This window comes from Grus americana, chromosome 3, assembly GCF_028858705.1.
Source record: "Grus americana isolate bGruAme1 chromosome 3, bGruAme1.mat, whole genome shotgun sequence".
In the NCBI taxonomy this organism is placed as follows: domain Eukaryota; kingdom Metazoa; phylum Chordata; class Aves; order Gruiformes; family Gruidae; genus Grus; species Grus americana.
Window position 1 is genome coordinate 71,097,118 of NC_072854.1, and position 17,795 is coordinate 71,114,912.

Sequence of the window (17,795 nt, forward strand, 5' to 3'; positions counted from 1 at the left end):
TTTTTCTGTAATGCTCTCCAAAGTTTTTTTTTTATTCTGGCTTCAAAAACATTCTTGTTATATTTGATCATTCTTTTTCTACATAAATTCAAAATTTAGAGTCTATGCTGCTAGGTCTTGTGCTTGACCTATGATAACGTAAAATGTATCTTCATCCTCCCTTTTTTTTTTAATGAACAAATATATAAATTTAAAAAACCCCAAGAACTATATGCAGCATCAGTTCTATTGCTCTTGTCGAAATGCATCCATACTGTGTGGTATTTCAGCACAAGATAAGCTGTGGCCCTTAGTTTTCTTTAAGAGTTTGCAGTATACATTAGCAGTATTTTTACTAATTTACCGTTAGTAAAGCCCAGGCCACGTGCTGTCAGAATGTAAATAGAGAAGAAAGACAAAGTCACTATGTATTATGTGATAGGAATGCAATGTTGGGGGTGAACAAGAACTACAGCTTCTTTAGTAATCTCTCCATCTCCAGCAATTAAAGGCTATAAAAAAAAAAGTAGTAATTGACATTCTACTGCTATCTATGTAAAAAAGGCCCCCAGGACTGTTTCTGTGTCAGACCTCTACCAGATGTATCCCATACTGACTAATACCAGAGGAATCTGTTCAAGTTGAGGGCTTTGCCTGTTTAGGAAGCATCTACGTAGAGAATTGTTCAACATACACCTTACCACTCCTATCCATTTGCTTAGTATTTTAACAGCTTTTGTCCTTTTTTAACCTATGTTCCTGCTTTTAGATTCTGCCTTGACAGCTGCAGCCCAGAGCAGCCCTTTTCAGGCTGACCTCTATGTACCTGCCTGTTAGTCAAAACTTCTGAAAACACCCGAGCAATTTTCTGCTTTGGGCACAGACAGGGAGAGATACATACCACAGAAAACAAACAAACAAAATCCTGTAATTGAGATTTTCAGCACAGGGATTCAAATGAAATGCTGAAGCTACAAAGCAGATTTTTCTGTATCCCCTGGAAGCAGTTCTATACATAATGGAATAGCTGGGTACACAATGAACATTGTTAGCGTTGTGATGACACGGATGCTACTATCTTTTCTGAAGTTAAGAATGTCCCCGGTAAGTCATTGCAGCATATGTAAGACAGAAAATAAGCCTGAGAAATCTATGCCCTGCCCGTATACTGGAATATTATCTAACTTTATCAGAACTGTTCATAAAGAGACAAAAAAAAAAGTTATTAGCATTGTTTCTATATAAACCCCAAAGGACAGGAAAAACAATCCCAGGTAGATGCCCAAAGAGTGACATAATATTTAATTGAAAAAACAGGCAACAAAGACTGCGGTAGCAGGTGCTATTTTAACTCTAATAACCTTCACACACCTATGAAGTGCTGACAGAAGCCTTAGCTGTAAAGTCAGTTCTCTACTGATGAAAGGATCCACCCACATGGATTCAATTGCAGGATCAAGGGCATCGGTCATGTAATACTCTTTAGAAACCACAGCATCCCTGTTCATTAAAATGCAGACTTGTGTGCCTGCTGTGCTCTGCCATTTCACACAGGTGTCATTGATTTTAAGAGTGCTAGAACATCACTCTAAATATTTATAAAATGCATCTGTTAACTATGAAGTCCTGTTTTCTCTGGATCTCCGGCTAGGCTCTGAAATGAGTTTTCCTAACTGGTAGCCCTAAGTCCATGGTAAAATGTGAATTGATATGCATCAGTCCAACATATCAAAATTGAAAGCATAAAGGTCATTTTAGCCAAAACAGTACAGAAGCACGTTTGACAGCCATATGTTAACTAGTACTCTATAATAAAACAACCCATGTTTACCTTAGCAGCATAATTATGGTGGTAAAATGCTGCACAATAAGGCTGGCAGAACCTGGCTCAAAGCTAATAATCACACTGAGTCACTGAAACAAATCTAAACATAGGAAGAACATCTCAAGTGTTGAAGGAACTTGTACCAAGTATAATATTTTGTAGTCCCAGCCCATTATCAGAGATGAGTATTAGCTAATACTGAATTTTCTGTAAGTTATAGACAGCAAAGTCTCTACCCTGTCTGTTCAAAACCAAAACAAGCAAGCATTTCTAGTGGAAGGTGTCCCTGCCCATGGCAGGGGGGATGGAACTAGATAATCTTTAAGGTCCCTTCCAACCCAACCCATTCTATGATTCTATGATTTCTCTTTTAAGTTCTTCTCTCCAATTTGACTGGTTTCCCTGATGAATTGAGCAAAAACATTGGCACTATTTTTTGGTCTCTTTATTTAGGCACAAAGCCTAGAAGAGGTCTGAAATGATAAATTAAAAATAAAGATAGGATTTCCAAAATGAATGAAAGCCTTATCTCTACCACAATAGCTATTCACCTCAAAATAGTCAGAACCTCATGAATTTCATGATCCAGAATGTTAGATTACAATATCGTCATCGAATTAGGAGCAACTCCACATTATCACAATGAGTTTGTTCCACCTGGCATTGCTGTTTCACACTGCATTGTTTCAGAAATGGATTTACCCACACGTCCAACACTATCTGAACAAGTGGGTGTCAAGTCTGGCTTTCAATTTCACAGTAAGTTCTTTAATAAACTTCCAGAAGCTCTCACATAGTAATGTAGGTTAGCTTTTTACACTGCTGAAAAGTGTACACACGTGCTCATTTTCTGAACTATCCCTTTCAAGCCCACATATTAAAATAAAGCACATGCTCAAAGTTCTAACAGTGTAGATCCCACTGCACGATAGGGAAATGAAAATCCTGAATAAAAAGCACCTGGTCATTTTCAGACCTCACCAATGGGACCAACAACACATGACCAACCCCTCCTCCAATTTTTTACCATTAAATTTAAATGTAATTTAAATTACATAAATACTACATAAATAGTTCGAGGGACTAAAAAAAAAGTAATAAAAATCATACAAATTATCCTTATGAGGGCAAAAGGGCACCTTTTATACTCATAGAATGACAGTGTTCAACCCCGAACACATGCAATTTTCTCAAGTGCTTTCAACACGTTGTGCAAGATGCATTGGTTTCGGTTTCTGAAACTTCTGAGTCAGTTACTAACACAATCAGTTTCATTGCAAGAATACTATACAACAGCAACAGATGTCAGCGTTGCAATTCAAAGAAGTATGCTGAAAGAACTGCAGAAACATCTCTCAGCCTCTAAAGCAAAGTCTGTTCAGAATGAGATATATTAACTGCCTTTACATACCTGACGGACAAATCCTTTCTCTGTATTTGCCTGCCCAACTGTTATTTTGCGCAGGAATCTGTCATTTGTATCCACCACTAAAATAAGGGAATAGCAAAAGCAAAATATGTTAACAAGGACTCGGGGATCTGTTTTTTTCCAGGCATACCTGTTGTTATACATCTAAGATTCAGCTGCTTGAACAGCGTAACCAGACAGCCACGCTCCTGCATGTTAGCATTAGCACTGGCTTGGTTTCTCCCTTCTAGTTGATACCATTAGATGAGACGTTGAAATAACTCAAACACAATTTCTCTGAACAGTATTTGAAGCCAATAGATTCTTAATATTCTAACACACAAATTAATATTTTACCTACATAAAAAAAAAACCTGTCTTAGTAGTTACAATGCACCTCAGACCTACTTCAAATCATTTACTTTGTCATTGACTTGTTAAGAATTGATTTTAAGACTGCATGATGTAGGTTAAACTTGGTCTGTTTCTCTTTTAAAGGATGATTATGTTGTCAGATTGGTTCTTTCAGACAAGTCACTTTCTTGCACATCACAGTAACTAGCTCCACATTCAGCTGCACAGCATTCAAAGGAAGGTTTTAAAAAAACTGCCAAAATCAACCATCTGCTATTTAACACAACTTCAATTTCAAACAATTGTATTTCTAACCTGGAAACACTTTTGGTATTGCAAGGGCATGTCCAAACCATCCTGTGGAATTGCTAACTTCACTAACAATCATCGCAAGCCAAGTTCTCCAATTCTGCACTGACAACACTCAACTTCAAATGTGCCTTTGTAGGAACCAAAAGGAAGGACTGAGAATAATCGAAGAGTGCTCTCATCTGCTGAGAACTGATCGGCATGTTTCTTAGGAAGAAACATTAGGAGGATGTTTCTGTTTGTTAGAAAGTGAGACCGAAGTCCAAGACTTCTCCTTCCCAGGAATGGCAATCCCTATAGAGTGCAAAAATAAGCGTCCTCTTTCTTATGGGCTCTTTACCCCTACAAATGTTTCAGTTTGCACCAACCCTAAAAGAAAGGGTGGAAGGTACTCTTGATCAGTTCAGCCTATAGTTTGGCAATCAAGTCAATCTTCTGGTAGATGTAGATTTGAGCCCTGTTCATTTAGAAGCAGAGAATCAAGAACCTTCGGAGAAGCTGTCTGCACTGAAGGTCAGTGAAATCACCTTCTCCACTCTTCCTGGTGCTTTCGGAGATGAACAAATTTGTCTGTACAGAAAAGGACAACATAATTACCCACGAACAAGAGGGACTTTGAATCTCAATCAAATAACCCCATTTTGGGGTTGTGAGCGAGCTAGAAAAAAAGCAAGGTTTAAGCCACTTCCCCTTCTCGGGCATTTCTCACGGGGCTGTTGTAAATACCATATGTGCCTTCTTCCCACTACATGGTATTTAGGTCCCTAACTTCTTCGGGAACCCCGTTTAAGGTATGGTGCAACACAGATTTGGCTAATTCATTTTGGTTTCTATTTATATACAGTCATACTCTAAAATACTACATTTCTGGCAGAAATTGCAGAACAGAGCCCGGTACATGGAAGCAGTAGCCTCATACCAAGCTGTGGCACCATATGCCACTGTGAAGCCATATGGCAAGCTGATCTCTCAAGCACAAACTTACTGCTTCTCCTCCTAGGAAGCTCAGTCTCACGAGCAGCCTTAAGCAAACCTAAATGTCTGTCCTGCCTAGCCAACACTGCTGAGAGCAGGAACTAGCCTTCCCACCAGCCTGGACAGCCAGTGGGCTGCTTTTTGTCTGGCTCTTCCTAGTGAAGTCATGTAACCTGAACAGCCTTACCATGAAACTACAACTACCTCTGCAACTCTTCTAGTCACCAGGATACACTGGCTTTCTCACCATGGTCAGAATTCATTCTCCAGGAAGATTCCAATAGCTGCCCTTAGAAGTAGTAAAAGAAGAAATAATTGGTTTTGCCACAAAAGCAATTTTTCCTTCTCCAAATTCTCCCTCTTTCTTACCCAAAGTAAATGTTTCAGGAAAGTTTAGGTTCAACCAAGTGTTAGGTTTAATGTATCTACTTCCTTATCCTCTTGAGATATAAACAGGATCTGAATACCAAGGGAAGGGTAAGTAGGGGGAAGCTTTCCTTCTTTTCGGTATGTTGTACCTGTTCAAGTTAGTATAAGGTGACAATGAACTGCAAGCTTGTGACACTTTTAAGGAAACAGGTCCTGACTAAAATTAATTTTCAGAGAATCCGATAGCTTTTTCTTCTGCCCTACAAACTCCCTGGTACGTAACAAGCTTCACAGACATAGGGAGTGCAGAAACAGTCCCAAATAAAACATTTTCTAAGTTATCTAAAACATTCCTAAGACCAACTTTTTTTCTGAAATGTTTCAGATATGTACATCATATAGAGTTGCGTGGAATAGAAGTTTCACTAACATTGTTTGAGATGAATTAAATAACTCACTTGAGGCTAACAGCTGTTGAGTAATGCTGCCTCCTCCCAAACCATGCTGATAAAAATGATGACTCATATTACACTAAATATTTATATTACTCCTTCATCGTAATACAGGTCTCTTCCAGGCACACTGTGTGACTAATAAAAAACATCTTATGCCACATCCCTCAGTATTACCTTGAGAAAAATATCCCAAGAGGTAACATGCACACAAAGGGCACAGTAAAGCACGGCCAAGAATCTTCACTTCTCAATAGATTCACCTTTTTTCTCTGACCACCACAATATATTCCATTTAACAATGATTTTAAACTAATAACTTTGGTGTTTGAGAACTTAGGAAGAAAATAAAATCCAGCAGAATTTAGCTCAAAACTTTATGCAGAGTTTACTGGCTTAAAAAAGAAAAAGAAAGATTGAGGTAAACACTGAAATTTAATCCAGCACTAGAACTGAAAAATGCAGAGGGGAGTTGCTAAGGGTGTGAGAGAGTGCATATTGGTTTGCTTGGCTGTGCAGGTTTTGGCTGGGCTAGAGTTAATTTTCTTCACAGTAGCTACTATGGGGCTATGTTTGGGATTTGTACTGAAAACAGTGCTGATAACACAGGGATGTTTTCATTACTGCTGAGCAGTGCTCACACAGAGCCAAGGCCTTTGCTGCTTCTCACCCCACCCCACCAGCGAGGAGGCTGGGGGTGCACAAGGAGTTGGGAGGGGACACAGCCGGGACAGCTGACCCCAACTGACCAAAGGGATATTCCATAACATATGATGTCATGCTCAGCATACAAAGCTGGAGGAAGGAGGAGGAAGAGGGGGATGTTTGGAGTGATAGCGTTTGTCTTCCCAAGTCACCGTTATGCGTGATGGAGCCCTGCTTTCCTGGAGATGGCTGAACACCTGCCTGCCCATGGGAAGTGGGGAATGAATTCCTTGCTTTGCTTGTGTGCGCAGCTTTTGCTTTACCTATTAAACTGTCTTCATCTCAACCCACAAGTTTTCTCAATTTACCCTTCCGATTCTCTCCTCCATCCCACCGGGGGGGAGTGAGCGAGTGGCTGTGGGGGGCTCTGTTGGCAGCTGGGGTTAAACAATGACATTAGCATACATAGTTGAAACCGTACCACATATTTCACCTCTTCTTCCTAACAAAGCAAACAACTCAAGACAGTTTAAAAATAGGAAAAACACATAATCCCTGAGACCTATTTAGTCTCTGAGCTACCCAGAGTGCTAAGCTGGGAAGGATGAGGGATTAAATCAAGTAGCGTAAGTACAAATAATGTAAAACCATAATACACACAGTTAAGAAAAGAATGGATAAGATTTGTAAAATGCACAGAAAAGCCACTTTCGTATGTTTTAAGATGTATTATCTAATATAGGAGAAACACGGGATGTACTTACACTGTCAGAGCAACCCATCTTTCAGAATATTAGCAAACTTTCTTGAGTTACTGCAGATATTTGACCAAGTTTAGAGCAACATACTGCACCCAAATTTGTTACACACCCACTTGCAAATAAGTTGTTCTTACAGTCAGAGAGCAGTAACAGCTCTGATTCAGGTAAAATTGAGCAAATTAGGAAATAAGTTATGATTATATACAAGCTGAAGTGAGGCTTTCTGACAACATACCTCTTTGCCATGTTATGGTAGATGGGTCAATATCTAGGCGCACAAATTTGCTGATCTCATCTTCTGTAAAAGTCTCAGGATCAGTCTTGTTTATTCCCAGCCTCTACGTAAAAACAAGTTAAAGAAAAACACAATGAAGTGGCTTTTTTGCTTGAAAAGGTATAGCTGCTCTGGCTTATCACCCCCTCTTTCAGTAAGCATTTTGGAAAGAAGCATGTCAGGACCAAAACTATTTAAAAAAAAAGAAGCACACAGGCAAACACCTGTAACTAAAATAGGGGCAAATGTAGATGGAGAAATGAAAAAAAAAAAGGAGAAATACTCGTAGACCATTAAATAACAATCTCTTTCTTACACATAAGAAACTCTTAAGGTAAACCAAAGAGAAAATTCAACATTATCAGTTACTAATAAAAAGATAATTAATCGCTTGCTCTAGTTTGTGGAAATCTTTGAAAGTCTAAAAATACTCAATTTCAATGAGGCACCACTGTTACTTCACTATTTAAACCAACAGTTATTTCTAGAAAGCTGGGGACATCTTTTGAGAGTATTATAACTGGTTTTGCAACACTCCTTTTTGAGGGTTGGTGTCTCAGACTGTGACGGATGCTTTCAAATCCAGATGCAGGCACTGGGGCATTTCCCACTGTACTGAGAAGGACAAAAGACTGTTCAGAACAGCTTGGTTTTGACACTTGGTGCCCTAAGATTTTTCACCCCTGTTTTAATGAAGAAAGGCTTAAATCCTCAACTGCCAGTCTTGTATTAATGTTTTTCTAATCTGTTGGCCAATTTTAATCCAATTCGACGTGGTCAGGAGATAGTTTCTTACTAATTCTATGAAAATATGCAGACTGAGAAAGGAGCAATATCCCATCAGCATCTCTCCTGGGGGATGGCAGTGCTTATCCCTCCTGCTTGGTGTATCAGGCATTTGCCCAGATACATCTTTCCAGAGCATTTTACCAAAGAGCAAAATTTTCAGTCATTTTTATAACTTTCAACCACTACAAGGAGGGCTGGGCACTGGGACTGCAAAGGAAGCAGCTTGACCCTCCCAGGGTCTCAACAATGTCTATACTGGATCTAAGCAGCAAGAGAAAGCCCGACTGATCTGGATGCAGATGGGAAGGAGGGAGACACAGAGCAGATGTGGAAAAGGAGACAAAGAAAAGACTGGGGTAGAAGCAGATAAAGAGAGGAGGTAAGGTAAGAAGGTCTTAGGCTAATAATTACTGGGGAAAAAAGCTGAGGAGCGGGGGAATGAGAAGGGCAGCTCCTGACATTAGACGAGCAGTTTGAAGGGGAAAAAAAAAAAGAAAAAAAAATTGCATGGGACCTTCTGTAATTACAAGTCCAAACCACACATGTAAGGGAGGAGTTTCAATCTTAATAATCCTCTTTTGAAAAAACTGTAACCCCATCCCATATTTTTTTATATCTGATTTTTTTTTAGCTATAAGGAATCATTATATGAAAAATAATTCAAAGCAAAATAATTCAGTTATTTTGGAAATTATAATGTATGCATTTAAATGTTATAAAGCCAAACTTTTTGTTACTGAGTTGCAGCTCATGTGAAGATAGAGAAATCCATTTCAACTGCAGAGATAGTTGGTGTGTCATGAACAACCAAAACCCTACCTGTTACCCTACACACAGTGTAAACAAGGACAAAATGAAAATACTCCAAAACTCTGATGGAAAATTCTGAGACCTAATCTGCTGCAGCGTCAAGTGGGCATCATCCATATCTTAGTTTTACTGGCATTCAAACAAAAGCAGCACAAAAGCTTAAAATGTTATGAGATTTTTTTTTCTTCCCCCCCCCCAACAGAAGTGGATATTACCTCTATCCTCCTTTCCATCCCCAATTCCATGTGTGCCCTTGGCAGCTATCTGTTGCCATCCAGTGACTCTAAAACACCACCGGTCAGGATTCAAAAGCCAACTGCAAACATGGAACTGGATGTAGAAGACCAAAGCTGTCCTTAAGCGTCATATTCAGGGGGGTTCATATTCTCCTTCCCCTGTGCTAGTGGACCGTGTTGCTCTCTAGGTATTTATCAGAATGGCAGCCTCAAATCCAGATACGTTATTCTTACATGAACTGCATAGGAAGCTCTTCTAGAAGCATTCAGGAAGCAAGATAGGATGCAAAAATATACTATGCACACAAATGTACTTCTGCCCCTCGAAGAAAGACACTGTCAAATTGACATCAATAAAACCCTAGAAGTATATGCTATAATAAACTTTCAAAACCAGAAAATATTGCAAAACCAAAGAATGTGAGCTTTCAAACGTGACTTTACCATAATAGGAAAAGTATTTTAAAAACTCTTAACTTCAATATTTCATCAGGAAAGACACAGCATTTAAAGACATTATTGGTTTATTTCAGGAGAAGAGCAAAAATGATAGTTATGAAAATAATATCAGACCCAGTTCCTATTACTTCACGGACAATGCTTTCAGAAAAAAGCCTGGACTTGATAAATTCATGAGGGAGGTTTATACAAACGCAGTCCCATACATCAAATAATTTAAAACAAGTTGTGTAAGAGAGTATGTTTTATGTAGAGATACTATAATTGAGGAGAGATTACATTTACAACTTACTCTCAGACGGGCAAGCTGAATAGCAGAAAATCCTCTCACGCCATTAACTACTGGAACCAGTCTATTATACAAAGCCTAGAAAAAACAGACGAGAAGTTAAAAAAAAAAGTTACAACCAGGATCTAGCTAAATAAAAAGCTAATGTTTTTATTTTATTCAGACAAATTTCAGTAAGAATTTCCCAACTACATAAACTGTGGACTTCTGTTTAGCGATTTAAAAATCAATTTTGCGAAGGTGGTAGGCTTTTGAGCAATGCCTATGATGTAACAGTTTAAATCCAGTTACCAAAATTACTGTGTTTCTATGTTTCACCCAAAAAAAAAAAAAACAACCACTTTTGAAATTGGGAGCTCTTTAAAACTTTACCCAAGGTCCAAATTATTCACACTGTAACTATCATTTGCAAAATGGCCTAAATACACATTTGTGTCAGACCAAGTAAAGGGGATATGACAACCCTGCTCAGTTTTAACACTGTAGCCAAAAAAAAGGAGGCTCTTTCCTTTACTTTCTCCTTTCCCTTAAAGACTCAAGTTAGCATTTGCGTTAAGGTTACAACAGATTTAGTGGAGGGAAGAGGATCTAGTTTATTTTCCCCACAGCCCCTTCTTCTTAATGTATATCATCCCCAACTATATAAGTATAATTAAAAGGAGTATACAAATTATTAAAAAGATTAAGATTTTATATATATATAAACCATCTTCTGTTAGACTATCTAGTACAGTTTGAAATAGTTGACAATGTTCTGGGCATAAGATCCTTATCTTAAAGACCACCTTATGATAGCTATTTGCCAGAAAAATATATTCTACAAGCAAAATTTCCCAGAACACAGAATGGCTTCAGCAATAGTTTCACATGGTGAAAATATAAAAAGAAAATCAACTTATTTTGCTTTGAAATGCAGCTAATAGAAAAATTGTAAAGAAAAAATGTCATGTGGATATCAGAAAATAATTCTCACCTTATCAGACTGAGTGTTCTCATGCAAGATCCTGGCATCAATAGCAGCAGCCAGCAAATTATTTGCAGCAGTTATAGCATGAATATCTCCAGTTAAATGAAGATTGAACTAGAAGGTGAAAACAATACAATCAAAACCATTTAACTCAATGTAGTAATCTCAGACAGATTAACAACAAGAATCGTTGCTATCTCCTTGAGGTTACAGCTCTGATTAGTCACCTATTAGTGCAGATGAAATATTATTAGGCTAAAAATACACCGAGCTATATGAAATATGAAGGACTTGTTTTCACCTGAGTACATGGTAAATTACCCTTAGTTTAGCCAAACAAAGCCACAAACGTCTTTATTCTTTGCTAGATGATCCAGGAATGAAAAGCCCATGGCTACAGTTCCAGACCATTAAAGCTAAATCAGTTTACTGTCAGTATTTACTAATTGACCTGGCCCAGGGGTGCGGATTTCTGCTGAATCCACCGGAGCACACCGTGCGTGCTGGCTGTGGGGACGTACGCCAGATTTCCACTAGCCATGGGAGCACAGCCCGTACCTGATCAGGCATGAACTTTGCTGATACAAAGTTTATCCACCAAAGTTTTGTGGAAAAATCTGAAATCAGCAGTTTAGATTAGATTAGGACTTGTGTTATGTAGGTACTGTATTTTTTTCGATATCTCTGACAGGAGGAGGCAGAAGGTCAGTTTTAATTGCACTGCAGCACTGACTGCAGAGGGGCACCAGCAGAAGCCCTTCACTGTGCTCAGACCCACGTGCAACAGGGGATCCAAACTGTAGCTAAGCACTGCATTAGGGCTCTGTTTGGACCAGCTGTGCACTTTCATGGTGGTACTTCACCAGTTTGGGTCATGGAGTGGTTTTACTGAGCTCTAATTTAGACTCTTTTGGGGTAAAACCTTTGTGCTTTTCCAAACAAGCATTGTGAATATACGCATACGCTTAGCCACACTATCCTTACGTGCCCCGTTGCCCAGAGAATCTGCTTGCGTTTTACGCTCTGGAAGCCAACACAGTACACAGTATCCAGTACCTGAAGGGGCCTACAGGAAAGCTGGAGAGGGACTGTTTATCAGGGAGTGTAGCGACAGGACAAGGGGTAATGGGTTTAAACTAAAGGAGGGTTGATTTAGATTAGATATAAGGAAGAAATTCTTTACTGTGAGGGTGATGAGGCACTGGAACAGGTTGCCCAGAGAGGTTGTAGATGCCCCATCCCTGGCAGTGTTCAAGGCCAGGTTGGATGGGGCTTTGGGCAACCTGGTCTAGTGGAGGGTGTCCCTGCCCACAGCAGGGGGGTTGGAACTAGATGATCTTTAAGGTCCCTTCCAATCCAAACCATTCTATGATTCTATGATGATCTGTGCAACATTTTTGCACCCCCACTTCACAGCCCCTCCATGTCACACAGCAGGCACGCGGAGGTGGCAAGGACCATGTGCAGGTGGCAAGGATCACCCCATTTCTCCAGGCAGACCCTCGCCACCGACCAAGCGCTGCAGCGGCCACCTCGGCCTGCCCACCCATCCCAGAGGGACAGGGACTTGCTGCCTCCCCCGCTGTCTCACCTCCTCCATGGGAATCACTTGAGCATATCCACCGCCGGCTGCTCCACCTGCACAGGGAAACATGGTCACATCAGACTCGCACCAATTTTGGAAAACAAAATAACTACTCCTAAACACACAAAGTGAAACAAACAGTGCTGCTGATATGCTTCTCAGCATTTTAATTTCTATTAGGGGATCAATAATGCACCCAAATGAACAAGACTTTCTGGCTTTTTTCAGCAAGTAGTAAAAAGGGAATTCCTGAACTGCAAGGAAAGCCTACACATGATGGCTGGCCCAGACTTTGGCTAGATAAGGGTTGCCCTCTGCTCCTGCCCAGATTTAGGACATAGTCATGCACATGCAGCTGTTGCATGGAAAGACACAGCAGTCACGAGCAAGCACCGCTTCTGAATGAAACCTTCGCACTCTTGCCTGAGTGCTCCTTCCCCGCTGCCTCCCATGGCACAGGCAAAGGAGTCTGCTGTAGCCTCTGCACAAGCTGAGTGGAGGGATTAAAGCACTCACGTGCACCAGAATTGGCTGAGAAGCACCAAGCACCAGGAGCCTTCCAGCTGAAATCAAACTTGTTAACTTAAACTTCAGCAAAGCAAAGTAGAGCAGATGGGGAGTGCTTGCCCAGTTAGGCACCAACCTCAGCTGAGAAATGGTAGAAAAAAGATTGCATTACTTCCTATCAGCATTGAAGACAGGCTTGAACTCTGGCTGGCTCCTACCTGGCACTCACACTCTCTAGGCAAAAAGGCAGCAGCCCGTGATTAGGGTGTACAACTCAGAGGAGCAGACAGAGGAGGTTCGGACCTAGCCAAACGCATGATGCGGTGACAGCTGAACCATACTCATAACTGCCAACTACCTTAGCTTGGATATTTCAAATGGATATGGGCGGATTTAGGACACTTTCTCAAGGAAAAATTAAACATTAACATTCAGAGACATCTTTAGAGTCTCCAAGCAGAGGAGTGGCTGGAGGGGTGTGTACTCATATGGAACTCCTCCTGGATAACTCATCCCCATGCCTTTCATCATGTTTGGGCTTTGTCTGCATTATCCATGCACGTTAAGTACATGAACACAGATATGAACCTTGCACGGGAAGACATGTGCAAGAAACTTTTATCTATTAGTTATATATCTACCAAAAATCCAACATGCTACCATTCAGACAATCCATTGAGTTAGTGAAGTAACTAGGGAATTTAAAAAAAAAAAAAGCAAAAAAAAAGAGAAAAAAGAAGAGAAAAAGAAAAAAGCAAAAAAAAGCATGATTTCATTTTAATCTGAAAGAGGTCATAGAGTCTGCAAATATTATGTACCTTTAACTCCAAAAGTAGGTCCTTGGGAAGGTTGTCTCAGACAAGCAAAGGAATTAATGTTAAGGTGTGCAGTAAGCGCCTGAACGAGACCAATTGTGACTGTGCTTTTTCCCTCTCCTAGGGGTGTAGGGGTTATTCTAGCAAAACAAGAAAAAAGATTAATCAAATTCTTTGCTGATGTCAGCTTGGCTAAGGATATCAGAACTTACAGCTTTTGATTTCGATGAAGAATATTTGTACAGCAAATTTCAATAAGATTACTTTGTCTCCACAAAAATACTGCCACAATGTTAGCCCCTAGCTCAAGCTGGAATGCTAATATACATGTGTCTTCTATTTAAGCAATTTACTATGATAGCAGAAAAAGAGAAGATTATTTTGGCAAAAGTTCTGAAAGGAATATATTGAATTTAGACTTTTTTATTACAGCACAAAAGTCTCACCAGTTTCATTAACAAACCATCTATCAAGATACTCTGAGCCTGTATTAATACTTTTCTGTAGTAATGTATGAGATGTTTTATTCCCACTGCTCAAACTGTGAATGAAATAATAGAATATTTTAAATTAAATAGCCAACATTTCTGTTTGTAGAACTCAACTATCCCTCTCCAGCTTCCCTGTCTTCATAAGTCTCAACAATGACAGATCAACTGCTTTTTAAATAAAACAGGACACAAAAGTCATTATATTCAACTTGAATATGATTTTACACTTATGTTTTGTGGTATTTTTGCAGATTTAAGGGTGATGAGGGACAATTACAATCACAGTCTGACCTCCCATACAAAAGCTCAAAACCCTCATGCTACAACTCCCACATCTAGACCATGACTGAACCAGGACAGTATTTTAGAAAGGCATCCGATCTCGAATCAGAGACTGTAACCTCCACTCAAAGACTCTACTCTTGTCCCTGTAATGAAGGCACAATGACAGCTGATTTTGCAAGTAGAAAACTTCATCACCCCTCTGTGAATGAGACACCCCTCAGTTTAAGTGATGTTCTCCCTACTTTCAAGGTCAGTGCATTTGTTTATGATCCATGTCAGGGGGTGTTGGGATTTTTTTCCTTTTTCTTTTTTTTTTCCTTAAAGTATGAACACATCTCACATGTCCAAAATGCATTCAAATGATTCTTTAAGGCACAGCATTTCTCCTTCTGACTGGCAAAAGCAGAAAGCTCCAGTCCTTTTTCCACTCACACCACTCTCGCACAAGTCCTACTTTTTGGTAAAGTGCAACCATTCTTATCTTTGCTGCCTTCGCTACCTGCAGAGAAGTAAGTGCCTTAGCGAAGCTGACGTTGAGAACTACAGTTCATTCCCAAGGAAATACAAGCATTCACATGCATCCTAGTCAAAGAGGAACCCTTATCCTCTGACCTCTTCAAAACTTGAGCTAAAACATCTAGCTCTAATTAGAAACACTTCCTTTCCCAACTAGTATTTTTTCCAAGATATTGGATATCAGATCACAATTCAAATGGCATAAAAACATTAGTAAAATTGTCAAATGCAAGGAGACATCTGTGTTGTCTCCTTGCCTTCAAGATTCAGCTTAGTTCAGTTAGTTCACAGATTGACAAAAGCCTTTCTTTGCCCCACAAAATGTAAACACATGAAAAACATTAACTTGTCACAAATCTATCTTTTATATCATCATCAGATCTTGGGCTTTTTGTTAAAAAAAAAAAAAAAAAAAAAAAAAAAAAAGAAGCCTTTGTTAGATATGTCTGGAAAAAATTGGGCAATAGGAGGCAAGCCAAATTAACATCTACTATATTGTTCCAGGAAAGAATTTTCCTATTCAGAAAAGTAATGTTTTAACTCAAGTTCCAGTGAAATCAATGGGGTTTAGTACATCTATAAGAGATTCCCTGAACTGAGACTCTTCAAAAATAGTATTTTGTCTGATGATAGCTTTGAACTACTCTTATATGACTATGTGTTGGTTAATTTGGGCATTTGTTTTTAGTAACTTTTTCCCATGTTTATAACATCATGTTTGCCAACTACCATATTCTAAAGCACTGTCAATAACTTACTATCCAGGCTATTCCCTGCCCCTGGCAGGGGGGTTGGAACGAGATGATCTTTAAGGTCCCTTCCAATCCAAACCACTCTATGATTCTATTTTGTCCTCCTGCCTTTCTGGAACAATACTTCCTTCACTTAAAAGGGAATTCACAGATTTTTAGCAAAATTTCTATGTAGAGCCAAAAAAAGGTGGGAGACTTAGAGCATATCCTGAGAAGAATCAATTTTACCTACTCTCTAAAGCCATTTCATCTACTCTCCAAAGTGGTTTTGGTCCCTGCCATCTTTTTATTCACACTATGCCTTCGCCGTCTTATTTTCTTCTCATCTACTGCAGGAGCACAGAATGCTGCTTCATTTCTCTCACCTTCATGTTTGCAGCTCCTAGAAGAATGGATGCTTTTTAATCTCTACATTGTCAGGACAGCGAGCCCTCCCGGTTTTACTGTTGCTACAATGGCAGCTTCGGGTTTTCCCACCACTATTTCTACCATCTCCATTTGTCCCAGGATCCTCACTTTTGTACAAAGACGCTTCTTTCAGAGCACCACAGCCAGGTTAACTCACTTTCGCTACCCGACTACTGTTTCGCCCTCCCGACTACTGTTCTAACACTGGTTGCCCAAACCCCATCCAAATCATTATTAGCAGGCTTTCTCCTTGCCCCTTGTTCTACTGTCTCATTCACTTTTGTCTGTTGCTCTAATCTCATTTACTTGATCCTCTTATTCCTGTGCATTAAAGTGAGATTTAAAGAATACATGAGTAATCTTGAGGCATTACTGCACTCATTCAAAGACTTAATAAGATAATAACCCTTTAAGCTATTAGTTATTTAAAAAACAATAACAACAAACCCCAAACCAAAAAGCCCCACCAAAAAGCAAACTATTCTGCTATGAAGAAGACTCCTACAACTGTTTACTGGAAGTTACCAGTAAAGGACTCCCCACAGCCCCCCAAAACTCAGCGCACACAACAGCTGCACTGCTAACAGAACAACTTGTATTTGCAGTGCTTCCTGTTGGTGGTTTGCTCTATTTTTGAACATTGGACACACAAATTTCACGTTTGAGAGAATTCAAAGACACCATCACTAGGTTATTTACTCAAGTGCAGCTCAAAACACTGCAGACGGCTGGCCTGGCATGCACTCCTTACAGCTCTTATGAAACGAGCAAAATCAAAGATGCATCCTACCATTCAGTAAAGAAAAGGAAATTGGAATTGACAAATGCATAACCAGAAGGCACGTTGGTAGTTGCATGAAGAATAGTATCTACTTATCGCAGAAGATGCATACAATCAAGTGACACGTTACTAAAATGCTCTGGTAACCCAGCTGGCCTATTCTAAAATGACTATGTAAATTGAGCCAGAAAACACTGGGAATTTTCTGTAAGAAAGACCTTTTTCCAGAGAACAAAGAGAGAAACAGACCATTGCTCATTGTTCAAACTGGGAGGAACAGATCTTGCCTCTGCTGAATTCCCAGTACACTGATACTCTGCACCAGCCACATCCCTACCAAGAATGCGGCACTCTGGGAGAACCAGCCTCCACCAAACTGGGGCTAAAAATGAACTGGAGCAAGCTTATTTTCACCGGTGTACTCATGCAAGCACACAACGGTTTGCAGCAGTAAACAGACATGTCTTTGCAGACAAGACCTCGACTTCACCAAACCTGCTTGGCTTTAACAGCCTACACTTTCAGTGTGCTCCTCAGATGGGTTTGTACATTTTAATCTGTGCTCTCCCTTCTGAGAAGCCCTGCGATCCTTAGTTTTCCTGGAACTAGAGTTACTCAGATGACTACCTGAAGGCTCCAAATGTGAAAAGGCAGCTGTGATGGAGGAAGAAAGCCAGCAACCGGACTTCCATAAACTGTACAGCACTTGGGTGACAGTCTCCCAAGAAACCTCACCCACTGCAGCAGGTAGGAA

The 17,795-nt window shown here is 39.8% G+C and overlaps 1 protein-coding gene across 7 annotated transcripts in view; it reads right to left on the reverse strand.

The window, feature by feature from the left end:
* Window positions 1-17,795, reverse strand: part of MTHFD1L (methylenetetrahydrofolate dehydrogenase (NADP+ dependent) 1 like) — a 157,642-nt gene that overhangs the window by 107,553 nt on the left and 32,294 nt on the right. For 4 of the 7 annotated variants that reach the window (XR_008576495.1, XR_008576497.1, XR_008576496.1 and 1 more), the window contains exons 12-17: window positions 13,812-13,948; window positions 12,493-12,539; window positions 10,908-11,015; window positions 9,938-10,012; window positions 7,313-7,415; window positions 3,216-3,292 (exon numbers count right to left, since the gene is read on the reverse strand). Coding sequence is in view for 4 of the 7 variants with exons in the window: in XM_054821399.1 (XP_054677374.1) it covers window positions 3,216-3,292; window positions 7,313-7,415; window positions 9,938-10,012; window positions 10,908-11,015; window positions 12,493-12,539; window positions 13,812-13,948 (547 nt within the window). In the remaining 3 variants the exon portion in view is untranslated. Of the gene's footprint in view, window positions 1-3,215; window positions 3,293-4,235; window positions 4,446-7,312; window positions 7,416-9,937; window positions 10,013-10,907; window positions 11,016-12,492; window positions 12,540-13,002; window positions 13,105-13,811; window positions 13,949-17,795 lie in introns of those variants that run through there. The other 3 variants (XM_054821402.1, XM_054821401.1, XM_054821403.1) reach the window with 3 other exon arrangements.